The 27,853-nt window shown below is 40.3% G+C and overlaps 2 protein-coding genes across 3 annotated transcripts in view; both read right to left on the reverse strand.

The window, feature by feature from the left end:
* Positions 1 to 6,310, reverse strand: part of SLC25A18 (solute carrier family 25 member 18) — a 13,727-nt gene extending 7,417 nt beyond the window's left edge. Inside the window, exons 1-4 of one of the 2 annotated variants that reach the window (XM_072400011.1) lie at positions 6,152 to 6,310; positions 6,015 to 6,072; positions 2,728 to 2,800; positions 1,659 to 1,781 (exon numbers count right to left, since the gene is read on the reverse strand). In XM_072400011.1, the coding sequence (XP_072256112.1) occupies positions 1,659 to 1,781; positions 2,728 to 2,744 (140 nt within the window). In that variant the 5' untranslated portion in view covers positions 2,745 to 2,800; positions 6,015 to 6,072; positions 6,152 to 6,310. Of the gene's footprint in view, positions 1 to 1,658; positions 1,786 to 2,727; positions 2,801 to 6,014; positions 6,073 to 6,151 lie in introns of those variants that run through there. The other variant, XM_072400013.1, reaches the window with a different exon arrangement.
* A 3,237-nt stretch (positions 6,311 to 9,547) lies between these two features.
* The window catches only part of CECR2 (CECR2 histone acetyl-lysine reader), a 35,857-nt gene continuing 17,551 nt past the window's right edge, over positions 9,548 to 27,853 (reverse strand). Inside the window, exons 2-18 of the mRNA XM_072400015.1 lie at positions 26,811 to 26,905; positions 26,179 to 26,362; positions 24,920 to 25,053; positions 24,657 to 24,734; positions 24,105 to 24,151; positions 23,389 to 23,555; positions 23,214 to 23,297; positions 20,818 to 20,953; positions 20,524 to 20,653; positions 20,062 to 20,105; positions 19,591 to 19,682; positions 18,984 to 19,110; positions 17,888 to 18,246; positions 16,205 to 17,708; positions 14,700 to 15,885; positions 12,735 to 12,831; positions 9,548 to 11,840 (exon numbers count right to left, since the gene is read on the reverse strand). Coding sequence (XP_072256116.1) covers positions 11,835 to 11,840; positions 12,735 to 12,831; positions 14,700 to 15,885; positions 16,205 to 17,708; positions 17,888 to 18,246; positions 18,984 to 19,110; positions 19,591 to 19,682; positions 20,062 to 20,105; positions 20,524 to 20,653; positions 20,818 to 20,953; positions 23,214 to 23,297; positions 23,389 to 23,555; positions 24,105 to 24,151; positions 24,657 to 24,734; positions 24,920 to 25,053; positions 26,179 to 26,362; positions 26,811 to 26,905 — 4,470 coding nt within the window. The 3' untranslated portion in view covers positions 9,548 to 11,834. The remainder of the gene's footprint in view (positions 11,841 to 12,734; positions 12,832 to 14,699; positions 15,886 to 16,204; positions 17,709 to 17,887; positions 18,247 to 18,983; positions 19,111 to 19,590; positions 19,683 to 20,061; positions 20,106 to 20,523; positions 20,654 to 20,817; positions 20,954 to 23,213; positions 23,298 to 23,388; positions 23,556 to 24,104; positions 24,152 to 24,656; positions 24,735 to 24,919; positions 25,054 to 26,178; positions 26,363 to 26,810; positions 26,906 to 27,853) is intronic.

The raw sequence follows: 27,853 nt of genomic DNA on the forward strand, positions 1-27,853 counted from the left end.
TGCTTCATGCTAGAAGTGGTGAGAATCATCACAGGAAGACATCAGCTACAAAATTCTACTTAAAGGACATCAGCAGTCCTCCCAGGTGACTGATTGGAAGTGGCTGAGAGTGTGGAGTAGCAGAAAAAGCAATATGCAAAAGGTGCGGTAACCCACAGAACCATGGAGCACTTCACTTTCGAACTGCTTGAAATAAGTGAAGCCTGGATATGGGTTACTCATTGTTGCCTATTGTAACATGCTGTACAATAAAGAACAGATTTACAGCTGGCCGGTAAACGTGATTTCTTTCTGCTTACGAAGGAAGCAGTTGTGACATTTAAGGAGACCTTGAAGTAGACCTGTCATCAGATATATCGTTTTATGTTAATTGCAGCATGCTCAGTAATGTGTCAGGGTAACACTTAATACCTCTCACAAAGATCAACGTACTCCCTCTGACAATGATTTCTTCTACTTTTGGTCCAGGCATTTTTCAGGGTCACCTTCTGCCTTCTAGACTGAGATGCTCACTCAAAGATGCCATAATCATATAACTCATGATGCCTCTGCAGGTCACCAAGGCTTAACATATATTAGTCCCTGCTGCAGTTTCTCACTATGTTGAAATCTGATCACTGAGGAAGAGGGACAGGAGAAATGCTCAATCCTACCTGCAGCCGACTGATAACTTTATTTCACAAGGAGCCTAGGCAACATCAGGCATCCAGCATTTTCAGAAGAAGGTTACCAATGGTCCATAAAAGTGAACAAGTTTTCACTAAACTTTTCCAATGAGCTGTATATTCATCATTCGTATAAATTATCTGACTGGATTTGGGATGTTGGACCCCTTTCACCCACTTTTAAGACCCTTCAACATGCCTGGACATGGAACACCTTGTAGACAGATACTTTGAATGTTAAGTGCTGCAGTGGGAGAACAGGGACTGGTTCTTTGCTGTAAATTAGACACTTTAAGAGCTAACAGAACATACAATGCATGCTCATCTACAAACGGGAAATGCAAGATGCCACATGTCTGGAACTGCCAGGTTTACTCATGCAGACAATAATCAGTATGCACAGGTAAGAGAAAGGAATGTGGGAAGATATCACTGCATACAATCAGCTGATAGCCCCAGATGACCTTCTTAGATTGACAATGTGTAAGGTTTTGCTGAAAATAAATTGCAACTATTGCAACAGGACTGGCTGATATATCCACTTCCTATTATGTTTGCTCTACAGAGCAATGGCTCCTCTCTCTTCTGCTGATCCCTTTCTTCTCAACGTGTATAGTGCAATAGCCCTTCAGATAAGCAGGTGGTGATGATACAAATAGTGTTTTATGGAATCAGTCACTTTCCCCCTCTGCTCGTGTCACGGGGTAACATCAAACCAGGGTTTCTATGTCTAGTTGGAACAACATGCAGTCCTTCTCTGTTAAAGAAAACCTGACCCAAGTAACCACATTGGCTATGATTACTGACCCACTTGTGAAAAATCAAGTTGCATGACCTGACAGTCCGGTACTTAAAATTTGCACAAGCAGGTCTCTTTTACTACATTGGATATTTACAAAGGGATGTACAGAGACTGCTGATAAACATACACAATTTGATGAATTCACAATGAAACAAAATTCAAGCATCAATATGTCTTCAACTTCTACTTACATCCCACGATAGATGCCTTGCCCTTGTTGGTTCTGTAGTCGGGTTTTAGCTAGATCTATCGGGAAGACGCAGGTGACTCCTACCAGACCAGCGATGCCTCCATTTATCAGTTTTGCTGGTAAGCTGAAATACAGAAATATTTTATGTGTTATCTTTACTACAGCCGCATGGAATTGGCCATGTTATTATTCATCAACTACCACTTGACATGTGATCTCTTATCAACTGATTCTTGAAGTTGGTCATGTGATGTACGATCATTTTTCACCTGGTACTGGTTAGGCAATATCCAACCAACTTCAAACTAGGACTAGTCATGTGATCTCCTTTTAAATGTAACCCACAACTGGGGGTCACCTTTTTAAAATGTCATCTGTGACAGTTCACATGATCCTCTATCTGGAATGTTTTGTGTGATCTTGCATCACCTGCCACCTGGAACTATTTGATCGTTCAGTAACCTCCACTCCTATAAGTAATCATGCACTGTTACCCAAGCAGGCCATGTGATTTGCCACATTTTTGATGTGCAACAGGTTATCTGTCATTAACTGCCAACTTGGATCTTGGTACATGATCTCTTTTCAACTATTCATTGGATGTGGTCAGGTTAACAAAAACTACTGCCACTTAGAACAGGTCTTGCAATCTCTGATTAACTGCCACCTGGATTTGTACGGTATCATGTGATTTGGTAGCAACTGCCACTGGACATTCCCAATGAAAAATTCATATGCAAATTTTTAATGCAATCTTTTTCCTAGGGTGAGGGCTTGCTAGCAAATTGGCATGCATATTTTTAGTATTGCTCTAACAGACGGCAATAAATATAGTAGGGGGTAGTTTGCAAAGAATACAAAATGAATCCTGATTTGTATGTGGCCCTTAACTGTGGACTGGAGTATCACAGCTATGCTGTTGGCAGTTTGATGTATTTAAAACCTGTAATGTGAATATTCCCAATTCCATTGGTAATTATATATCATTACTGGTAAAAGAAAAGCAAGTTAGTTAATTTAAATATTTGGTGCTACCATATTCCAAAGTGCAGTACAGTAGTGTGACTGACCTGATCTTCTCAGGCATGTTGCTGCTGCTTTATAGGACGGAGTTGGATGTAGTTGTTTGTCTCAGCTGCTCAGCTAAAGGATTAAAGCAAGACAAAGAATTTATGAAGAATACAAAAAGAAACAAAACCATTTTATAATGACAACATTAATCAGATCATCACTAAGGCTATTCAGACTGGAGATGCGGACAGGCATTCCCATAAAGGTGCTGACTGCTGGAACTTTGCCAGTGGCTCGGCCACCTGAGTTAGTTCACTGGTTCCCAAGAATCAACAGCAGCCAGCAGTACTAAACCACTCACTTCCACCTCCATTCATTTTTTTAATGGGTGGCCATGGGTGAGGCGTCTCACCCAAGGGCACAGTAAGGTAAAAGAAAATGGTAAAGGCACAACATACTTACTCCCAGTTTAAATATTTACTTAAAAGAAGTTGAGGAAATACATTTGCGTACCAAATCTACATACTGCAACAAAAATCTCATGTCTATGGGCCCTACACAATGCTATAGTGAAAAATGTTGTATTGTGGTGACTGTATGCAGTTATTGCTTGTATTATATAAATTCCTTTTTTTATCATTGTCAATTAAAGGGATGAGAGGGGATATAGTTGTTCCCCATCTATGATTCTATTTCCTCTTATGGTGTCTCTGCTTCTCCTGATTCTGTATTGCCTGGGCCACCTGTATTAATTGTATTTGGTGCCTCAGTTACTGTAGACACCTTGCCAGTGTCTCTGGTTGTCTGTGACCCCCTAGGTGGTGACAAATCACTCTAGAGGTCAGAGGTGCTTATTTCTGTAACATCTGGGGAAAAATTGTGAGTTAATTGAACCTTTTCCCTAGCTATAGAACCAGCAACTCGTGATATAGTGCAAAACTGACCTGCTTATGTGTACTAGACCTTTAGAAAGGTTAGATTTTTGCAGGGGCAGGCATGGCGAGGTGCAAAGTGTGCAGCAGGCCGAGGGCCCCTGACCTTCATCATCCAAGGGTCACAAACTACTTCAAGTGGGGGACGGAGTCAGATCTACATAAGGGCTTACTGTTGGCTAGGTCTGCCACTGACCCTTTGTCAGTTTACACTTTTCCTCCATATTCCCTATGACAACCATTCATATTTATGAAAGTCCTCATTGGGACAACTGCCTAAAGATATCAAAGGTTTTCCCCGGTACACAGTATTTCTGGCCATTCCTGTACTGTCACGGGAACTCAGTGACCAAGTGACTGGCAGGCATGTGAGCACAGCAAACACTCTTATCTGCAGGGGATGAGAGGACAGGACTGGACCTCACATACGTCATTACCTCTTACCCCGGAGATTTTGCACATTGAGCCAGCAAAGTTTTGTCTTGTGACATGAATTGCAGTGGTGGGACCTTTGTCCTGGTGACCTGGTCAGAGGACAGTTGTACCCAACACAATCGATATTGATGCAATCAGGGATGACGGATTATATTCAACAATACTTTTTCACTGTCTCTCACAGTCGAAGGCCAAATTTTTTATGGGAATTAACCTACTTGCATATTTTTGGGATGCAGGAGGAAACTGGAGTGGCTAGAGTAAAGCCACACAAACCCAAGATTGAAACCCGGGGATCTTAGTGTGGGAGGACACACAAACTCCATGGAACTGGTGTCCTAGCCAAGATTTGAATATGAGACCCTAGGCAAAAGTTTTAGCCAATGAGCAACCTAATTCAGTTGGAGCTTCTCATTGTATCTATAAATCTGCCAGGTCAATCTTGGGTTTCCCCCTTGTCCCAACTCTGCAGGAGCAATTTGTGCTGCTGTACAGGGTAAGGGGAAAAACTTTTATGAAAGATAGAGACAAAGATGAAAAGCACTGGAGATGCCAGATAGATAGGAAATACCGTATATTGGATCAGGAGTCATTAGTGGCAAAGTACTTGAACCTCAGGCAGAAATAAAACAAAGATTAATTCAAATCTGTATTCATTATGACATTATTAAATATCTTTTGCAGTCTCTATACACCATTTCTTAGGCTGTGAACATAAGGCTGGTGGATAACAGTAAGGGGGAAACTCTTGCCTACAAATGTCTGCAGTATAGGCAGGTGCATAGGGCATACAATGTCACATTCAAAGGGGACAATTAAACTAAACATAGCAATACCTTGTATATCTGTACATCTGTGTATATATGTGCATTAGGTGGACAAGAAAGTTCTTGTTACTGACAAAGGTCTAGGAATTCAAGCACTAACAGGTGGGATTGTGAAAATTGATACAATGTGTACAAACTGCATTCTTTGTTGTTTTTTTTGCATTAAATTGACCCCTTGTGGCACACACATTCCAAAATAATGCCTGTGTAAAAGAATTCTAATTATCTCTTCCTATAGGCCTAGTTCCTCTATGTGTGAACATCTGCGGAATGTATTTCCCTTCCGCAGAGCATGATGAGGGCTGGCACATGGCTATACAGGCCTCACTTTCATTTTCACACTTCCACAGACTGTATATTGCTGATAAGGATCAGTTCAATACCTGTACAGGAGGCAGTGATCACTGACCCACAAGGCTTTCAGTTATTTTCAGATTGGCCGGAGCAACCTGAATATTAATACCTGTGCATAGGCGGTTATAGTCAGTCTAACACCCAAGCTGGCACATGGTATTTTGCAATAGGTACAAATGATTTTGCACAAAAAAAGGAACATTTGTTCTCACAAAATAATTATTATTTTACTGTAAGTGTCTAATAGCCAATGCTCCTTCTACCCTATTATTATAAGCCTGCAGAATGAGGCAAACCAACGCTGCATGTTTGTGGACCTGTCTGAAATTATGTGCTTTAAAATCTAACCATCTCCAGTACCTACCGACAACATAGGTTATATCAGCAAAATCATCAGCTGTTAAGTCCTCTTATGTCCGTAAAGGCTTGAAGTTAATTTTTCCTTCCAGCTGTAAAAGTTTAATTGTACTTTTTGTCTATACAGATGAGCATTCCATGTATCTACAGTTCCCCTTAGTTACCAAACCAAACTTGTACAGGGCAAACACTTAAAAAGCCTGTGCAGAAGTAATCAAGAATTGTTATTCATCTTTAGCACAAAGCCAAAATGTCAGAAATAAAAAGCAAGTAAAAGTTTCCATTAATCCAACAGACTTCAAAGTTTTATCTTGATCTGGTTCTGGTGCAAACATCACATTGCATTTCCCAATAAGGAGAATTTGACTGTATTGCAGTAAAAATACTATATTAAGCGAAGGAAAATTAAAAACAGAAGTATAAAAAGAAGAGACAACCTACCTCACTAGATGTAGAATTGTTTCTGTGTGGTGACTCTTCTTCTGACTTGTCCGTAGATCTATCATAGGAAAAAAATAAATGTAACCCAAAACCTTCTACAGGTTGGAAATATTTGCATAGCAGAATATGATCTTTACCTGGAAAGCTAGAACGCAGCTCCTGTTCTGTGTTCAATCTGACCACCTGGATTTGTCACCCAAAAAAGTCTTCCAGCTTCTCCTTTCGGCTCCTTTTTTAAAACTCTCAGGATCCTTTTTTTAGCAAATCTCCAGTTTGGCCTCTGGGAGGGCCAGGAAAAAAGGGGAGGAGAGGAGAGATTTATAGCATACAATGCTGCCTTCAGAGTGTGTCGTTGACCTAAAACAGGTTTACAGATTATCCCACAATTGCCCTGATTACTGTACACGGATCTTGCTCACTTTTCAGGGATCTGCAGAGCAGAACTCTCTATATGAAGAATGGAAACAAAAAGTTCTGAAAGTTTTTCTCTTCTTGATCCACAGCAAAGTTGATGTTTTTGAAACTTTAATAAACCAGTCAGTTAATCATCAGCAGAGGAAAGAAATGCATTGTGTTGTATACAGTATCCTAGAGCCTTTGCTGCCTGTTGCTGTGTGTATACAAGTCACAACGCATTAATTCCCTTCCACAAATACACGTGAGAAAGCTTAGAGCGTAACAAGAGCCAGAACGGCAAGGTATGCACAAAGTGTGGAAGGTATGGAACCCCTGACATTTTTTTTGCGTGTGTCTGTGTTTCTTGGAAGGGTGAGATTCACACCCTCTCTTTTTCTCATTGGGTGACTGTCAAAAAATGGGAAATCTAAAATTTTATAGCGGCCACCAGAACACAAGGTGAAGATAAATCTTCCAGTGGGGATACCAAACTAATAACTAAAATAAGATTCTTTTCCTACTTTCAGTTGTGTCTCCAAGGAAGTGAAGGAAAAGGCACACAGATAGCCATCAATCAAAATGACAGGGTTTGTAATCCTTTATTACCCTAAAGATTTACGTTAATATTTCCTTTCAAAGAGGATGCTACAATTTAAATTGAGAACATATCTTACTAGTTACTATTATAATGTGGGACCTAGCCAGTGCTTGCACCTGGCTGGCTTCCTGCTGGTTCAGGGCAAGAGGAGACTAGTTAAAGATATAAAAAAAAAAAAATGCTCGCACCTGCCACCCAATTCTGGATTGCCACTTATTAACAGTATTTATATAGCACCAACATATTATGCAGTGCTGTACATACATTATTACACATGCAACTGGGAAGTCCTAAGCTCACCATGCATATTACTGGATGGCTGGACATGCATGCACGAGAGTCAGGCTTGTTGAAGGAGCTTAACTTTTAGGACAAGGTGAGGGACAGTCTGCTGTCCATTGACCTATTTCAAGTCCTACAAAGGAAAGCAGTCTAACCTGCCAAATTACTTTGTCCCCAAACAGCTGCAGTTCAGGACAGACAGGCCTAACCATATGGATCGAAGGATGCCCATAAATTGGACAAGTGAAATCAGAACTTCTGCTAAACAATAGTATTACATTTCTGAGTAAAACGTAATAACCCATAGACTGGAACTAACAGACAAAGGACAATGTTCAAGTTGTGAAAAAAAAAATAAACCAAATACTGATTTATAAACATCATATGCCTGGATAGACCAGGGCACCAGAAGCATATGTCGCCGGTCTAGCAGGTAGTACCTAGTGGAGCAATGTGTGCTATGTGCTTTGGAATGGATGTCACTCAGCCAAGATAAAACTGGGAGACAGCATGTCTTTCAACCCTTGGGTAGACACCCTATTTTTTATGGGAAGAATCATAGACTACCAATAAAAATGAGTAGGCACCACTGACTACTTTGCATAGTGCATTTCCCTAACTGCAGCACTTAATATGCTGTGCTGTATAATAAATACCCCTGACCGTTTCACTTCATAAACCGTGCATTACTTTCTACTTACTGCTGTACTCTATTCTGTCCAATGCATTATGTAGCACGGGCTGCTACACACCATAAGCTGTGATGTACAATATCTTATCCTAACCGCTATACTCCAAGTTCTGCTGTACATTTCATGGTCCTCACTGCTTCAGTATGTAAACTGTGTATGTTACATAATATTTTCTACTTCAGGTAAGTTGCATTATGAAGCCCTAACTGAGTATTCAGTGTTGTAAGTTATACAGTCCTGGTTGCTGTACTCTGTAAACCGTGAACTACATTATATATTCCTGTCTGCATTACTCTGTATATTGTGCTCTGTAATTTACTTTCCAACCAAAGTATATGTTATCTTAACAGTGGTTGATTGTTAGGCTGCCCCAAACTGTTCTAATAACTTTCTTTATTATGGAACACTCAATATATTACCGGATTTTAGGCAATCATAAGGTTTTCTAACCAGTAAGTGTACATCCCAAAGAACAGGGATTGAGCTGAATGGATTTTTTTTCAGCAACCTTAATGGATTTGTATAAGAAAAAAAAAAAAACAAACACCTCTCAAAATATCATACAGTATGGATGTACAGGCAGAAACTGCTTTCAGGTAAATGTTGCAATCATAGACTCTTAGAAAATAACAGAAAAGCTGCTAACAGTGGAGGGGGATTCACTTTTCTATATAATTTATATACCTCCACATTTAATATTATAAAATGTACATTTAAAACATACTGCAAAAAAAATTAAAAACTGAGAAAACATTTACAGTCGATAAGATGCATAGTTAATGATGTCAGGAGTCTCTTGAGTATGGCTAGGCTACATTCTTAGTGATGTCACTGGACTCTGGTGAATGTCCAGTTTACATTTAAACTGATGTCATCGGTTTTTGGTGATTTGATAAGCTGCTTTCCTAATGATGTCAGCAGCTTCAGTGAGTGCATAAGACACTCTTCATGTACCTCTATAGTGAACTCTATTCTCTATTTGCACAGGTCTATGGTGAATGGATGGGCTACATTTAAAGTGATCCCACTGATCTCTGGTGGATGGACAGGCTGCAATCTTTAGTGAAGTATTAGCGTGCATTTTCAGAAAAGGAATCAGTCTTCAGCTAACAAATAAGATGTACTCCTCTATAGTGAACTTTATACTCAGCTGTCTCAGGTCTTAGTGAGTGGACAGGCTGCATTATTAGCAGTGTAATTTTTCTATAATAAATTATTAGGGTACAATTTCAGTGATGTCAGCAGTCCCTAACCCAGAATGTTTTTAAGCTGGGTGGGAAGAAATTGTAGGTGGGTGGCAGCCCCTGTATTGTGACCAAACTCTTTAGTAACCACCCAAAAACAGCCGGGTGGGTACTGAAAAGTGCCGGGTGGTGCACCCAGCTAAAAGGGCCTGGGGAGAACCCTGTGTTTGGATAGGCTGCATTCTCAATGAGCGCACCAGTCTCCCATAACTGAATAAGTTACTTTTCTAGTCTCTAGAGAATGGGCAGACTTGCAAGTTTTAACAAACTCAAACATTCTAAACCAAAAAAGAAATGACCATGGGTACAAAGAAGTAAACAGCAGACAATTTCAGCAAAGTCAACTAATGTGTTTATTCTAAGACATCATTTTATACAGAGAAAATCTCTTCACAGTGAAAAATCTAATTTCAATTACATTCTTTTTTTCACGGTATAAAACAAAATATTCAAACAAAATCTTAAAAAAAAAGACAACATAATACAATGTAACAGAACATAGCCACTGAGGTAACTGGAGGTTGTGTGGACAAAAAAAATAAAAAGAAACAAATATCAATATATACAAAAGGTTAAAAAAAAAAAAATCAAAACACCGAGCAAAATAAATATAATTCACATTTCTGGGAGGCCTGGTGAGTCCATCAGGCCTTAAAAAGACAAAGACTTGGAATGAGGAAACATTTGGGTTCCAATGAGAGATTTTGGGCACTATAGGATGGGTGCATGAAAGAGACATTATTGGGTACTGCAGGTAAACACTGTTATATTCATTATATTAATTGAGGAATGATTGCAGTTATATTTCCAATATTTAATTTAATCTTAATAGGGAGGAAAACTATTATTTTAGGTCAAACAATGCAAATAAAAAATATGTGACTCCACTGAAAGAAAAGGTGAAGTAAATATGTGTTCTTTGGAGACTGGAATGTAAATGCCATCACCTTGTTTTGTCTATGTGCAATCGTCCTTCGACATATTTACAGAGCAGTCTGACGTTGGGACATTTTCCCTACTGCTAGGTCAAGACTTTCTCCGCTGTCTTCTCTTTCTGCATAAGCAACCTGAACAGGTTTTTAAAAGGGGGGGAAAAAAGTTGCTGAAAGAGGTCTTGGTATACTTTCTCGGACAGGTCTTGGTATACTTTCTCTTTTTCCACCATTTCAGTATTGCTGCAGTCTCTACGTAACTTCAGAAATCAGATCCTCAGAGAGAGGGTACCATGCCATTCATTAGTTTCACAGCAAAAAAATATAACTAAATCGTTTTAAACAATTTGCTGCAAGCATATGCAAATACATGAAAATGCCAAACTATGGTTTCATCCTCTGACCCCCTGTAAGTGCTGAGACTTGTTGTGATGTAAGGGTCAGAGGAAGGAACCAGGACATAGCGGGGGAAACATGCACCTAATACTCCTTGAAACATGGATTGCTGAAATGACTGATGAAGGAGGCTTTACTAGTATGAAGGAGAGGCAGAGACGCCACTATAATACCTTGTTTTCTGCAGACAACTTAAAAAGAACCATTTTATTTTCAGGCATATCCAAACCATAGAACAAAAATATATTATATTTCAGCTGATCAGTCCTAAATGTAGTGGCAGAATCAGTTTTCGGTTTGCTTTTCTAATGATATTGTCAGAAATAAAGTGTCCTTGTTACAGTGAGCTGAACAGACAGTTGATATCTATTCTGCAGATATGTTTAAAGTCCAGCCTGAGCAATAACCATGGCTTTCCCCATACATACAGTGGTGAAAAAAGCATAGCCACTCAAGGACAAGTGTTCTATTTACAGAATTAACAGTTGGAAAAAAAAAGTAAAGAAGTCCAAAAAAGAAAACAAATGTAGCCACCACATCCGAGCACCGGTAAGAAACATAATATATATGATTTTTGCTTTGGGATTTCCTCCGCTCTGTTAATTATCTCTGTAGCTTAATGACTGCCTTTCTTATGAAGGCCACACAAGTATAATAATAATATAATTGATCATTTGATGCAGTAAATCAAAGGATAACTTACCAATGTCATAACAATTAGTTAAGCATACAAACTTATTTTGGTCAACTGAACCCATGAAAGAGAAAAAGGCAACTTGTTTTCAGTTTATCTGCTTCTAAACCACCTGAATCCATCTATTCTCTGGGTAAAGTCTATTTTGTTCTCCTACAATGATGCATGAAAAAGGGGTAAACAATAATGTTCTTCCTTGCAAAAACAAAAGATTATCCCAGAAAGAAAATAAAAAACAAAAAAACAAAAAACAAAATAACTCCAGTACAATTATTGGATGAAGGCAGCAAGACGTAGCTTGTAAACAGAGGAGGCAGTAAACCATGCTCCTCACTTCCTGAGAATAGCTGTCTATAAGCCGGCCCCCACGGAGCAATTCAGTGTAACCCAACCACAGAACGGATGGGTGTATGAAATCACTTCAAGTCACTTCACATGGGGGAAGAGGGGCTACAGTAGTTTCACAAGATTAGGCCACATTGGTAGGAAATCCCAGAAGGCACACAGGTCCAGAATGGGCAATGAAAACTTGATCTGGTGGGCTTCAACATTTTTTATAGGCTGAATAAAGGTCAAGTCTGTTCCACTAGGTCTGTAGGAAGAAGAAATTCAAAGATAATGTGTTTTTGTTGGGAAAAAAAGTAATAAGTAATATTATGGAAAAAAGCAAAAAGAACATAGACAAAGGCAGCAAAACATGACGTTACCATTTTTTTTTTTACTTTAGTTGTGGAACTAACATATTCTGTAGCACTGTACAGAGAACACTGAATCATTTACATGTCTGCATCCCCTAGAGATTACAACTTTTACTTTATATGTCCTCATCATTTTCATACACTATTATTCTCATACATTTATGTAGCTCCGATATATTTTGTTGTGCAATACAGAGAACACTGAGCCATGCTCAGACATCATTCTCCGTACCTTTTAATGTCCTCTCATAATAGCATATTAATTTTATTCATTAATATACATCTGACATATTCCACAATGCTGCAGAGAGAACATGAAACTATTGCCATACAAGTGGGGGGTACAAAAATGAGGTCAACCACAATTTTAGGTGGAAAGCAGATAACCTAACTGTGCATTTTTACATTGTGTAAGGAAACTACAGAAAGCAGGGAGGATAAGTACTCCAGCTTTTGCCAGATGAATTTTGGGCAAGCATATAAAACCTGGACATCACTGGTCAATTCTTTGCTTTTCAATTCTAATAATGCCCTTCCTCCAACATGCAGCAATTCTTTGTGAAAGTATAAATATCGTTGCACAGGACAGCCGAGTTAAGTAAAGTTTAGCTCCTAAGCCAGAAAAAAGCCTATCTGTCCAGAGTGTACCATGCTGTGTCCTGTCACAAAGAAGCGAGTTAGATGGCCAATAGTGTTTGATAACTTTTATTAAAGTGACAGTAAAGCTTTACAATGCTGGTGATGAATGGGTAAAGATATAAATGAATAAATTAAATGCTACCACTCACCTGGTCCAGGGGTACTGCAGGCGGTTTGTGCATTGTATCCCCCTGTGGGAGAACTCTTCCCTTGTGGAATGGGGGGAGCTGCATCTGGAGACGCATTCTGTGCAGAGAAGGAACAGAAACATTAGTTCACAAAGGATAACTATTAAGACCAAAATACAGATAAAGTGACTGATTTGAAACATGGCACATAACACACATAATTCACAATACAAGCAGGAGGCAGAAAGTGGGACATGTTGAGGGTTCTTCTCACACCTTTCTTACCTGTGTGTTCCCAACCACTATCTGTTGATTCTGGAGCGGAACTATAACTGAGAAGATGAACAAAAAGTCTACAACAGGTATATGCTGCTAGCTGTGCAACTACACAGTCACTGACAGTTCCCAGGTTTATCTATGATATAGAAGCAACCAGCATGATCCCCAATCATATGATCATTTTTAACTGGCAGTCATGGAGGCCACTTGAGGTTTGTTTAAAAACAAATATCTTCCAGCTCTTCTTACTCAGTAGGAAATACAGAATTTAACTGCAATACAGAAAAACTGTATTACAGTATAACTTTTAATATTTTAGTACAGAAGCAAAAAATAAAAAAAAAATTGCAAGATATTTATTAAAAACAGCAAACCAAAGAAAAACCATGTATATCATTAAAGAAAATAATCTTATAGAAATATTACTTATGGATCATTTTCATGTTTACGGACACCGGTAGAAATGGCCTGACCATCAACTCAGGAAGCAGTTATTGTCAAGAATGGAACAAGTTTATTTTAAATTTTTTATATCGGGAGTGCTAGCAGAACCAGAAACTAGTACCTAGGTTTTTCTATAAAGCATTAGGATTGCATGACAAGTTAACAATTTTGGATTAGAGAAGGAAGGGTTAATAAAGCCTATTTGCTTATTATTTCCTGTATGTGTCCAGATGGGGAATTTTTTTTTACTTCCTGTACTAGAAATTGACAGAAAATAAAGGAAAATCTTCCAAAGTGAAAAGAATTCCCCACTGGAAGATTTAAGGTAACCTATTGCTCTCAAGACAGTTTAAAATATTTGGATTTCCCTTCACTTTCTTTTTCAATTATTTTTACAATAATAAATAGGAGGGGTGTACCTCCACAGGGTGAACATAGATAGCAATAAAAACCATGAGGCTTGAACCCTTCTTCACTTTTATCCAAGAGTCTTAAGAAAAAAAATTGCCTTTACACACACCTTATATGTCAACAGTCATTTGGAAAAATCCTAGCCTTAGTAGGCACTAGAGAGCTTTTTAGAATTTATTTACACAAAAAATACAATGGATGTGTATCGAGAAGTGGGTCTTCATGACCAGCTTTCAGCTATGATTGGAAAACATTTACCTGTCATCCTATTAAAAAGTGACATCACATGATTTCCAATAAATCTACAAAAAACATTTTTAGCAATTGACCATTTTCCACAAATGAATAATACCGGTATATCATTGAAGGGCGACATCTGGTGGGGATCCTATACACTGCAAGCTAAAATACAACTGCTGGACATGCAGCAAAACCTGGTTGGAGATGGTGCTGATCAGGGTCACTCTGTTGTCCGTTGCCAGTCTTGTGTGGCAGAAGCCCCTAACAAGTGCCTGACACCTAAATGACCAGTCAATTCTAAATCCAAGTCACAGCAATTCTAGTCATTTGTAACTCGCATTTCACAAAAGAAAGATTAAAATATTGTTTGTGATTTCAGTTCAGTACACAGAAAATGATAAAATTTTAAAATTGTATCAGGGTCAACCAGAATGTTTGTACATGCAAATAAAAGTACCTAATCTAAAAAAAAGAAAATTAATGCAACTACCTCCTGCAAGGGTTGATAAGCTCAAATATAAAACATTTTGTTTTTTGATAAATTTAATAGTTTCCTCTGTTTCTACTAAACAAAGAGTTCTTCAAACCATCCCCAACTTTAATTTTACTTACCCTTGTTGTTGGTACATATCCTGGAAATGAGGCATTCTCCCTCTCGGCTCCATCATTACAGCATGGAAGTGACCCCTGTTCTCTATGTGCGGGTAATTAGGACCCAACCGAGGCTGGCCATTGGTTTGCCCATGCACAGGGTGGCGAGATGGATGCAAGGGCTGCTGGGGGTACCCACGAGGTTGGTAGTGGTGCTGAGGTGGGTAATGAGTTTGAGGCATCATATTAGGCAGTGGGAAGTTTGAGTTGCCCCAACTGTTGGGTACACCATAGGCAAAGCCCCCACTTTGTCTTTTGTGACTGTCCAAGTCCAGGAACTGTTTTGGGCTCTCTGGCCTTTCCAAAGAGCCCTTATTCTTTTCTTCCATCTCTTCTGAACTGTCACCAGGCACTGCTCTGGGCTCACCCTCCAACAGAGGAGACATTAGAAGGTTCCTCATTTCCCCCATGCCCTGCATTCCCACTGACCCGTTCGGTTGAGGAAAGCCCCTTGGGTGCTGGAGAGCCTGCTGGGCAGAATGATGCCAGTTTTGGTATTCCTGTGGGTAAAAAGGAGGTCTCTGGTAATGTGGGTATGGTTGCTGGGCATGTTGCGGGTGGTGGAACGGATATGCCTCAGTTTGGTGTGGATACCGAGGATATGATCCTTGGTGAAGCTGCTGTTGTGCATTCCCAAATCTAGGCGAGAACGGAGATGCTTGATTACCTGGAGACCTTTGAAAACCAAAATTATGGCCCATAACAGGCCCGGGTTTGTGACCACCAGCTGGATAGATGGGAGTCAAGTCATTCTGATGTCTTGGTCCAGAAGTATTTACTGAAGGCTGATGAGGTGCAATGTCCTGACGCTCAGGTGGCTGAGATGCTATTTTGGTGGCACTGAACAATGACTCATTTGGCTTAGGTTTATCAGCTGGCTCTTGTGGCACAGATGCATCACCAAAACCATTGTGAGAGCCGACTTTAGCTATCTGATCATTTTCAACTTTGCTGCAGATTCCAGAAGCATTATGCTTCTCCTCATACTTTAGAGCACTGGGCAATGTGTCGCTTGGAGGTGGAGGGTTCTCTTGGGTGGACAGAACTGTAACATGCCCCTTATTTGTAATTTGTGGAACATCTGGTGTGGGTGGCGTGTCTGTTTGCAGAGTTGGAGGAGGCAATGATGGTGAAGGCAGAGGAGAGTCTGAAAAACAAAATAAGTTTCAGTTTAGTCAGATGCAACAATGCTATATGGCTTGGGGAACCGTTTAAGACGTATAAGAAAAAATATGGAGACATTTTAGTAGTCCTGTCAAGTGTATGTAAATCTCATTTATCTCCCTAACTTGGCACAGAAAAGCAAAAAAAAAAAAAAGTTACAATGTGAAATACAAAGGCCTGACAAATATGAACAGTGGCGAAGAATGTATCAGTGTTTATATAACTACAATCTATACATACATAGCAAACATAAAAAATATACATATGAAAAAACATTAAGTGGTATTTGTTTAGTACTTTACCTTTTTCATTCAAGCCCTGGTCTGTAGGTACAGAGCTTTGTTCTGATTTGCAATTTAGGCCTGTTTTTTCATTTGGCTGGTAAGGAGTAAGTTCTTCCTGAGATGGGTAAGGAGTAAGAGGTGGTGTGTTTGTGTGAAGGTTAGGTAATGGTGGGGATGAGCAAGAGTTCGGCTGTGCCTGAGCTGGCTGAGTTAGAGTTGCTGGTTGAGATGGGCAGGGTATAGATGATTGCTCGGGTGTGGATATTTGCTGTGATGGGCAGGGGGTAGGCTGAGGCTGGGATGGCTCTGGTGATAATTGGCTTGAGTTGGGAGGACATGATGGTTGGGTAGGGCTAGACATATTATGAGGCTGGGGTGGATCTGGTGGAGGTGTTGGTTGGTTTGGGTATGGAGTACATGGTAGTTGAGGTGGTTGTGATGGAGGTACTAGTTGGGTTGGGCAGGTAACGTTTTTTGGCAGCTGAAGGCATGGTGCAGATGTGGGCTCAAATGGGCGTGGAGGTGATATTTGTTGGTCTCGGCAAGGTGTGGAAGCCGGTTGAGTTGGGCTTGGAGAAGTTACTGGCTGGGATAGCTGGGATGTGGCTTCTGCTTCTGAAAAGGTTGGGGAAGGTTCTGCTTGTGTTGGACATGGGTTAGATGCTGGGTGAGATGGCTGGGGGGAAGGTGCTGGTTGGTATGAGAAGGGTCGAGGGGGTGGCTCGTTTGCACAAGTACTTAGTAGTTGGTGAGATGGATATGCACCAGTTGATGGTGGAGGGGGGTGTAATGAAGTTGCTGGGTGGTTTGAATTTGGGGTAGATAGTGGAGGAGTTGGATAGGCTAAAGATTTAGATTGGTCTGGGAATGTCGAATGTGTTGGTTTTGTTGGGTATGGTGTAGACTGTGCCTGGGATGGTTGTGGTGGGGGTGTTGATTGAGTTGAGTATGGGGTAGATGGATGTTGTGATGGATAGGGAGAGGATGCTGGTTGGTTTGGGTAAGATGGATTCCCAGACTGGGGTGGATATGGTGTAGATGCAGGCTGAGGAGGGTAAGATGGTGGTATCGGCTGTGATGAATAGCTTGATTCAGGAGGACAAACAAAAGAAGTTAGTCTCTGCATTTCAACCATTTCTGGACTGTCCATCATGGAATTTCCAGAACCAGTAAACAAGAACTGGCCATTTGAATTTGATCTTTGAGGTCTTATAAAGCATGGCTCCACTGACTGGGGAAACTGGTGTGACCTAGATCCAGAAGGCTGTCCATTTTCATTCCATATAGGAGGTCCATGTCTATACAAGGGGTATGAAGAGGCAGATGAAGGAGCTTTTCCATCTGGCATTGGTGGTCTTATCTGTGATGTATAGCTAGTAGAATATGGGGCTGGAAGGTGTTGCCCATCTTCATGACCAGGTATCCTCATGGGAAACTGAGGCCTCAAAGCATAGTGCAACTCCTGAGTTGGTCTTAAGTCTGGTCCTTTATTGTTCAACATTTCTGGAGTCCCCGCAACAGGCTGAAAAAAAGGAAAACTCATCATGAACTTACATGCAGGCAGTTTGCATATAGAAGACTTGCTTTAAAGCTTGCCACATGTTACAATTTGGTTAAACAGGCTGCTCTATTCACAAAGACTTTTACAGAATGATACATTTTTAGAACATTATACCAAAATCCAAGTGTTTCACTACTTACCATGTTCATGTTGTGGAAAGATGGCCTCGGCGTTCCTCCTAACTGCAGGGAGCTAGGGTATTGATGTGTTTTTTGCAGATGGGTGGGTGGCAGCAGGTGGTCCTCACCATCCTCACTGGGTGAGGACTGATGCACCAAGCTACTCTCAGAGCTCTGCCTTTTTCGGCCGCTATCAAACTTTGAGTTTCTCCAATCACCGGCCTTTGAGCGTCTTGGCTGGCTTCGCCTTTTGTAAGGCTTTTCCTTGTTATCAACTTGAATCCAGTTATCACCATCAGAGTCACCTTCATCATCCGGGAGGTGTTTAAGCAATGCCTTTTTAAAACATCTCTCCAAGCTCTCAGCCATCTGTGTGTACTCTGCAATATGAAAAATATTTTCATTTTCATATTCACAAAACACCATTCAACTCCAATTATTCCCTCCATTATATATCTCTCTCTATCTCTGTTCACTTACACACACACTCCACAAAAATGTAACAAGCACAGTTAAAATTACTTACTGATAAGCTTACAGAACTGATGCATTTTTTTCACACCATTACACTGCTTGTTACAAATCAGGGACAAACCTATGGGCATGCAAAGTGTGCTGCTGCACGAGGGCTCAGGATCCTCTTCAGCCAACAGGGGCTGCCACAGTGGAGAGGATGGAATGATATTTGTACACCGATATGTAACAATTGTATGACACTTTTCTGTTCCCTAGAGCAGTGGTCCCCAACATTTTGCATGTCGCGGACCACTAAATGCAGACTCCCGACCGTGCATGCGCAGGGAGACGTGTGTCACTCAAAAGGGAAGAAATTTCCCCCCAAAATGACATCATGATGCCAGAACCTGCCCACTCTCGAGAGACACAACTCTGGAAGACGTGGTCTGTAGCTTGTGCCTGTGAGCCCTCCAAAGAGAGGTCCTTCTCCTGACCCCGGGGGTGGGGGCACCGGCCAGAGCCATGGCCCACCTGTCAGACGGATGCGGCCCACTAGTTGGGGACCTCTGCCCTAGCAAGTGTCTGAAATTTTTAGGTGCCATTTTAAAGGAGTGCAAGCTCTATAACACTTTGTTTACTCTTAGGATATTTTAGGACTTACCGCTATCCAAGCCATTATACTTCGTGCAGTTCCTAAATATGGTTTTCATATCGTTGACAAACTGGTCTTTTGTGAGATAGTACCCGGAGGATAACCTTTGCTCCACTTTGGAGAGGTCCATCGGACACTAAAAGAGAGAAAACCTTTAGGATCACGGAGTCAAAATTGCAAAGAGTAATATTAAAATCAGGCCATGGATTATTAAACAGAAGGAAACGAGAGTTATTTTATTACTACAAAGCACATTACAACAGAACCCCAACCAAGAAGAAAAACCAATCAGTCTATTTTAGAAGATCAAGTTTCAGACCAATTAGTTTTACAAAGAATGTCCTACAAAGATTATAAATTAATGTATTTTTTTGCATATAAACTGAAATGTATTTCTCCATCAGCAGATAGATAAAAAGTTATGTAGACACAAACAGACACTCCTAGAAGAGAAAACATCCACAATTTACCGAGGAGGTAAGCATTCAAAACACCCGATTTTTAAACCCACTATGTCTTTTTAACAGCTATTTTTCAATAATCATCACATCCCCTAGTTTCTGTGTGACCTTGCACATACTTTTACAATCTGGTCATAGCATAGCTATTGGCTTACCGTGATAATATCATAATATTTGGGAGCATAAGACTCATCCACCGGCTCCAGGAAAGGCCAGGAATCCTTATGTGCCTTCACTGCATCCAAAACTGTCCAAGGAAACAAAACATCAGAATTTCCCAAACTAGTTGAAACAATGAATCATGCAAGAACACAACACATATTTAGCGCATGCCAGTAAACCTAAAATTAACACCTTGTATATAACCGTATGTGAAAATTGCTCTGAAGTACCCTTTTAGAGATTTTTGACATTCATGTGTGCTGTGTAGCTGGTTGTCCTGTATCGACTAGCAATGTATGGTACATGACAGATCCTTTCAGATATCACCTTAATTTCTACCTTTTCTGCACTAAAAAACTACTTCTGGATAGACAGAACCTCCTTTTATATATGTAACTTGCTTCGCATTGGGAAGATTTGCTTTTACTTCCTGCCCTGGAAACATAACCGAAAGCAAAACTTACCTTTGTACATGGCTGTATAATGGTCATCCAGTTCAAAGCTGAGCCTGAAAGAAGAAAAACAGCAAAATGAGGAAGTGAGTGAACTGTGCAACAAACATTAAGTGTACCTGTCAATAACTAAAGGGGGCAGTTTGTAAAACAAATTTCAAAGGTATCAATTCTCTTTATTTTAATGTCCACCATTGTACCAGCAATTTTGAAAGTTTTCTGGCAAACTCATCTTTCATAATCCATTCCGACTGCCACATTAACAGTGAGGCAGCGCTAGGATGATGGTTAAGGTCCCAGAATGGATCTATATTCTAAAGCTTCAAGAGCCTTGGTCATAGCAATATGACACTTGCTGATAAAAGAAGCAAATTCCTTTACTCGGGCTGTAATCAATCAACTCACAACTTTTTCTATTGTGGATCAAACAAAATACCAATCATAGGCTGAAAACAAAGATGACAGGACACTCACAAATCAGGGACTCTGTAGTCATCATGTAGTGGGGAATTGGGTTCCAAATGGGTTAATTCTGGTGGTAATTCTTTACCCTCAGATAACAGAGAAGCTCGCTCCTCTCGCAGTTTCCTTCTCCTTGCCCGTTCTGCACAAAATTAAAAGAGGGAACATTTATTTTAGAACCAAAAATACAATGTTTTAGGAGTTAGAGGCTTCCCTACCTGGGCCTGAACCTTGCAGCATCCAAGGAAATCAGCAATTAAATAATGCAAACATATACTGTAGCAGAACCTGGACCTGATCACTCACCTTCCACAGAACGGACCTTGTCCGCCAATGCTCGCTTTCTCTCCTCCTTCTGCATCAATTCCTGCTCTTTCCTTTGCATCACCAGCAGCAGCTGCCGCTCTTCCTCTTCTTCCTGCACTCGGGACTGTTCCACCCCCTGCAGGACATAGAAATGCTTTTATTAGGGCCACAAGAAATAATGTGCTTGTAAATGCTAACAATCAGCATCTTTTTTTTTATTTTTGTTCCCTTTAGGTCTGTCAAACATACCAAGGGTTTTATCTGTTATCTGTGGAAATGCGAGCCACAATGGATTTAATGCCACTTTAATGTGGGCATTTGGGATGTTTTAACTTTTTCTAATAGCTGCAGAATATATTTTCTAGTGTTGGTCGAATAGCTCACTATTCGATTCGGCAGCTGTTCGGCCGAATAAAGCACAAAAATTCGGGTGGTCGAACATCGAATTCGAATCCCATTAAAGTCAACGGGAGAAAAATTTGGGTTTGTTTCAGCACTGTGTAGAGCTTCTACAGCCTCCAAACAGATGTAAAGAGATACATTATAAAAGATACATAAAAAGATACATTATAAAAAGATACATAACACTATTCCATACCCCAGTGCTTCACATGAATATCAAAGTGCACCTGTCAAATCAATATTAGGCTAAAGCTAGGTACACACTTCCAATAATTATTGTTAGAAAATGAACGATTACGACCGATCAACGATTATGCACGAATATACAATCATATTGTGCACAATCCGTACAGGCTGTAACAATATGATTGTTCATATATAATCCACCAACAGTGTCCACACGCTAGATACAATCGTTTGAACGATGCAGGGAGGGACATGTAACGGAGAAAGTGTACCGCAGAAACACGCACGATAACTGAACGACAGTACACGATAGTGAAAGATCGTCGGCCAATCAGATCCACCGTGGCGGTCGTTTATTTCCAACAACAATCCTCGTTCGTTGGTGTCCTTGGTCCCTTTTTTTTTGGCCAATCGGTTGTTCATAAGTCGTTTCTAACGATAATTTTTGGACGTGTGTATGCAGCTTTAGCCTACACGGACTGCATTCCCATGGGCTAATCTACACCAGGACGTTTCCTTCAGGCACGTTTTTAAGTGTTATCTTAAACGTTGCTTGCAACATTTAAAAAATTAAAACGCTGGAAAAACACGGGAAAACGCTTCCATTGAACTCAATGGAGGCTTTTTCAAGCGTTTTTAAGCTTTTATGAAAGCTTCTATTGAAAACAAAGGGGGCTTTTATAAACATTTTTAGCAGGTCTTTGGAATCTGGAAGCCCCCTTTAATAAGGAGACTCCCAGATCTCCACTGCCCCACCCTGGGGAATGAGTACAGGGGTACATAAATCCCCTTACTCATTCCCTGAAAGGGTTAAAATATAAGTAAAAAATAGGACAAGGCTTTAATTTAAAATTATTTTAATAATGTGTGTGTGTTTGTGTAATTTAACTTTTTTTTTTTTTCTTAAATTATTTATTTTTTTTTGGTTTTTTTTTTTTAAATTTTTTTTTTTTTTTTTTTTTTTTTACAGGTTATCCTACAATGACATTATGAATCATAATGTCATTGTGGGATTCCTGGACCGTGGGAACTGTGCGGTCACAGTTAATTGAAAGCAGGTGCCTTCAATTAGCTGTAACCGCAGGCAATAGGAGGGCAATGAATGGAGATACTATGTCCATTCATACCTCTACTGCTCTGTGATTGGCTGAGAAATAGACCAATGACAGAGCAGTAGAGGTATGAATGGAGATAGTATTTCCATTCAACCTCTATTGCCCTCGTATTGGCTCCAGGATCAGGGGAGCAGAGCTGTCAGCATAAAGCTCCGCTGATTGCTCTGCTCCCTGAGGAAAGGGAAAGCCTGATCAGGATTTCCCTTTCCTCAGCAACTCAGGGAGCAGAGCAATCAGCGGAGCTTTATGCTGACAGCTCTGCTCCCCTGATTTTTCCTCCCGAATTTTTGCTGTCGAATGCAGCAAAATTCGGTTCAGGTATACCCGAATTCGAACAGCCATATTCGGGTCGAATATAGGGACAACCCGAATTCGAACATCAACACTAATATTTTCTTTACAGCCAATCAAAAAAAAAAGCTCTGGTGTGGAATGGCTAATTGGAATGCATGGGAATTCCAAAGATGGGCATTTAAAAGCTAACCAAATGCACTGTACAGCAGAGGGAACTCTTACAACATAAATCTACTTTTCCATTCCTAACTGCAGTTCAACTCTGCAGCTACTTACATTTACAGTTCTAACATATGAGTACTCACCTCTACGGCTCTGACAAATACTACGTTCACATCCATAGTTCTGAGAGTGCTCACCTCAGACATTCTACAGCTGACATATACCACAAGGACTTACCTCAGACTGAAATGCCCCAAATCTAGGAAAATCGGACAGACTCTTAGAGGCTAGGTTGTTCTGCTCTCTTTGGGCTTTTGTCTCCTGGGAAAAAAAAATGAACAGAATTGTTGGTGAGATGACCCTCATCCTTTCCCAAATACAATATTCTCCCAACATCCACCATTTTCCTCACCTTCTGAGATATCATGCTGCAAATCTCTGGGAGGAATTCTTCGCTCAGAATCTTATACAGGTGACGCTCTTTCTGAGAAACCTTGTCGCGGAAGCTTTCCGTCAGCTCCCTCCATTCCTCCTCTGTCTGGCATATTAGACACCAGGATCCCTCACCGGGGGAGCTGGCTGAGGAAATAGACAAAATGCAAAATCCAGGAACAATGTTACAGCAACAGAGGTGAATATGCAGAGGAAATTCATCCTACAAACACCTTTAGTGGAACTCATGGTTTTGCATAGAACAGGAATCTTTTGTCAAAATTTCCATTGCTGTGCTCTTGCTGAAAGATTCTGTTCAGATCTTATCCTGGTGACTCTAAAAATATTTAGGTTATGTTGCGTTAACAATTCTCCAAAAGTTTCTAATTAAGTTGAACATCAGCAAAGAACTAATATAGTGGCAATCAGATTCTAAATATTACACTGCTGAAATGTTTTTTTTGGTAGGAGAAGAATTAATGTGTACAATATTTTGTAGTGAATAAAATAAAAAAATACTAATCCCGTACAAAGCAAAAAGTGCAAACAATGACAAAGTAACCAATGAGAAGTGGCGTCTCCTGCTATACAAAGGTGCAGGGAACAGAAAGGTGTCCATACATCAACATGATTTGTCAATTTTAGGATATGAAACACAGAACAGAAAAAAATATAACGTGACAGGAAGCCTCCTACCGTTCTTGAGCACTTTTATTTCTACCGCTGTCAATTCTGGCTTCTCACTAAAAATAAAAAAAGAATAGGTCGTTATTACTATTAGACTTTAGGGGCATAAAAAAAGCTCTGATAACAGCCAATTCTCCAGGTATTTTGATAATTTATGAAAAAAATAAAACAGTTTTTGTTACCTATTCAAGGTACTTGTCAAATCACTGGGTTGGCTAAAATTGCAACAGTTACCTGACATACCCAATCCCAGCTGCTCTAAGCTTACTGGCGTATATTGCCTAGCTGAATGGCCAGGGCAGACTTTGCAAGGTAAACATACAAAATTCCATGCAGATAGTGTTCTGCCAGAGATTGAAACCTGTGACCCTGGTGAGGCAGTGCCAGAGCTCTAGCCATTTACAAGTAGCATGCTTGATGTAAATAGGCAAAGCATTTAGCATTTTCAGGTGGCTAGCATTTGTATGCCACTCAGTGAAGGAAGGACTTATCTGAAGGAAAGTTGCTACGGGTAACAGAATTTTTGTTAGATGTTCCACCCATGGAAATGTTTTCACTCACCAGTTCACAGCCTGTTCTAGCTTCTTCTTCTTGGGAGGACGCCCTCGTTTCCTTACAGGCTTCTCTGGCTCCGCAGCTCTGAAAAGACATTGACATGATGGGAATAGTCAGACATAAACAGGACACTCTTAGTCTCTTAACGTTAATAGATTTATTTTTATTTATATTTTCACGTATATTACTCTACAGTTTTCTCATCCCCCTGCCTAGGGTTCTAATCCTTCCACAGAACAAAATAGCAGCTGGCATATACATCTTCTTACACTTCCAACTCCTGCTGACGCTTCTCTAAAGATGGCTCCTCCTTGTACAGACGGGTCCCGTAAAAATACCAATACAGATTTCCCTGAGTGTCTTCTCCCAGTGGCTCCACGCGCAAGCTGTCTGCGTCCAGACCCTGACACACACAAAACACGTGATAGGAAAAAACTAATCAAATACATTAAATGTCAATGAAAAATTCTTGTCAATCTTTGCCAACCTGACTTCTCTAACACAGTGGTCACCAACCAGTGGTCTGTGGACCACAAGAAAATTTTGGTCGTCCACAGAAAAATTATTTATTAATAAAAAAACATAAATAATGTTCTAATAATATCTTATTTACTGAAATGAATTTTAACCTTTATATTGCACTAAATTCACAAACTGTACTAGAGATGGTGCAGTGTGACGTCAGTGTAGTACCGGTACTAAGTTTTAAGAGGCAACCATTGCCGAGCCGTACGCTTCAGAATTGTTTCAACCATTGTTCCACGAATACTGATTCTAATCCGATTGTTTTATTTTTGTTAATTTCTCAGATGCTCTTTTAGGCAAGTATGACCTTAACTGTGTATTTATTTTAACTATTTACCGGTTATATTTAATGGCATCAAATAGTTTGACTTTTATAACTATCATTTCTTGTTTGGTCTTCGATTCGAATTAAATAAACCCATAATGAGTGAGAAAAAGCAAACAAATATTTTCCATTTCTTTAGTAATACCAAAGATAAGGCTACTAATGATAATAGTAACACTTTACTTAACTGTGGGCTGATCAATAAATCAGGGCCTCCACAGTTTTTGCCAGGCACCATTAGGAAGATCATTATTTTACAAATGTATTTAAAAAAGTTCATATTAGGGGTCATTTAATAATTTAAAATTATGAATTTAGTGGTCTGTGAGGTCCGCTGCTCGAGCAAGTTCCTGGTCATTGGACACCTTGTGAGACTCCATAATTACGGAACAGGTATAGGCCTACATATACATATGTCTTTTTTGCTATAGCACCCAGGTCATCCTTCTTGTCCTTCCACCACAACAGGCCCTTTTCTAGACACTGACCAATTGGGCCTTTAGAGTGCACCGGTCAATACACACATATAGGAGTTGTGAACATTGCAGACAACCAGTACAGAACTGTCATCTTCATCCCCACTTCACTATTTAGTGCATCACCAAGATGTAGAAAGGGCCCCTGACCCAATTTTGCCCATACTGTAACACCACAGCCCCATAAAATGGCAACAAATACCTTGAGAAGCTCAAACACATCATCGGCGTCCAGCCTGTAGTCACAGAGCCGGTGCAGGATTTCAACTCTGGTGCGCAGCGGCAGCTGGTGGAAATTTGCACCCTTCAGGGGGTTGGGTTTCCCCTCTTCCAGTTCCCAGCGGTAATTGATGATGTCCTCCAGGTACACATGGAAGGTCTGCCCCCTGTAAAAAAAGAATGGTAACTAGGTATCAGGAAGGACAGTGCAGAAAAGAAGACAAAGGAAGGACAGAAGACGATAGCCAAGACCAGTCACAACCACTCCAAAAAAATTATCAGATGGCAAAACTTTATATGTTCCTGTTGAGATTGGGCAATTATGAAAGATTTGCTAAAATCTTTCAAAATAGGAGTTCTGCTCTAGGTCACATGGATCATGTGTAATACCAAAGCATTCTCAGGATCCTTTAAGCATGAAAAGATAAAACATACAGGGCACTGAACACATAGACAAAGGGTGATGCCCTATTGCAAAGCCAAAATCTTTTTATTCTGGTACTTCCCCTGCCTTTGGCAAGATTACTTCTCACTTCCTGTTGTGTATGTGGAACAGGAAGTGAAGGCAATGTTCCCAAACCCCTCTAAAAGATTAAATTAATGCATGGAACTTACGTGATATCACGGCGCTGGTAGCATCCCTGCAGGAGACTCGCCACAAGTTCATTGAGAAACTCCACGTCATTTTGGTACAATGCATCTTCTAATTCCTGCAAATGAGACACAAGAGGGGATCAGGCTACAAAGAAAGGGCAGCTTCATTTTTTAAACACCTTCTCAGTGGAGAGGCTCTGTCATTGACTCTCCCCAGATTACAGACATTTAGTATTTTCTAGACAGAGGATCATTAATCATCCTAGCAGCCAGCACTATGTGGGATCCTCCCCCATCAGGTAGCCAAGCATGCAGCTTCTATAGTTAATGTATGAATGTACCATGGCATGCAGCGCAGGCATGTTGTGCTGAATGTTTAAACAAATCCTGAGGGCAGCAAATAATACAAAACAAGCCAGAGAAATGCCTGAGGAGTAAACAGAGATCAGCAGGTGATCATTTTAAGAATACTTAGTGTCTGTGCACTAACAACTGATGTTTTAGTGGGCAGAGTCAGACCCTGGATTTCTATATGGCAACATGTGTGTGCCGTGCCTCATCCTGTTACAACCTCCAAGTTGTGCACAGACCCGGGAAGCGCACACAGAGATGGTGGAAATGCAATATGATGAGCACAGCAGGTGTGCAGACCTGGAAACTCAATGCAGGGATGGTGGGAACCCTTCAAACAGACATAGCAGGTGTGCAGATGTACACACCAGACGTACTTGTGACTCCGAAATAACTGCTGCAGAAGGATTAGATTGACTCTAAATTTGAGTTTATTAATATTATTAATAATATTAAACAGGATTTATATAGCGCTGTACATTAGGTAGGGATTGCAAATAACAAATACAGACAGTGACACAGGAGGAGAAAACCCTGCCCCGAAGAGCATACAATCTGGGGGGAAGGGGGGGGGGGGGTAACACACAATAGGAGGGGGATATGTAGTGGTGGGAAGTAGTGAGGGTTTCAAAAGACAGAAGAAGACGGGTCGGCAAGTTTGAAAAAATGGGTTTTGACTGCGCTTTTAAATGAGCAGAAAGTAGGAGCAAGCA

This window comes from Pyxicephalus adspersus, chromosome 2 (assembly GCF_032062135.1).
Source record: "Pyxicephalus adspersus chromosome 2, UCB_Pads_2.0, whole genome shotgun sequence".
Classification (NCBI taxonomy): Eukaryota; Metazoa; Chordata; class Amphibia; order Anura; family Pyxicephalidae; genus Pyxicephalus; species Pyxicephalus adspersus.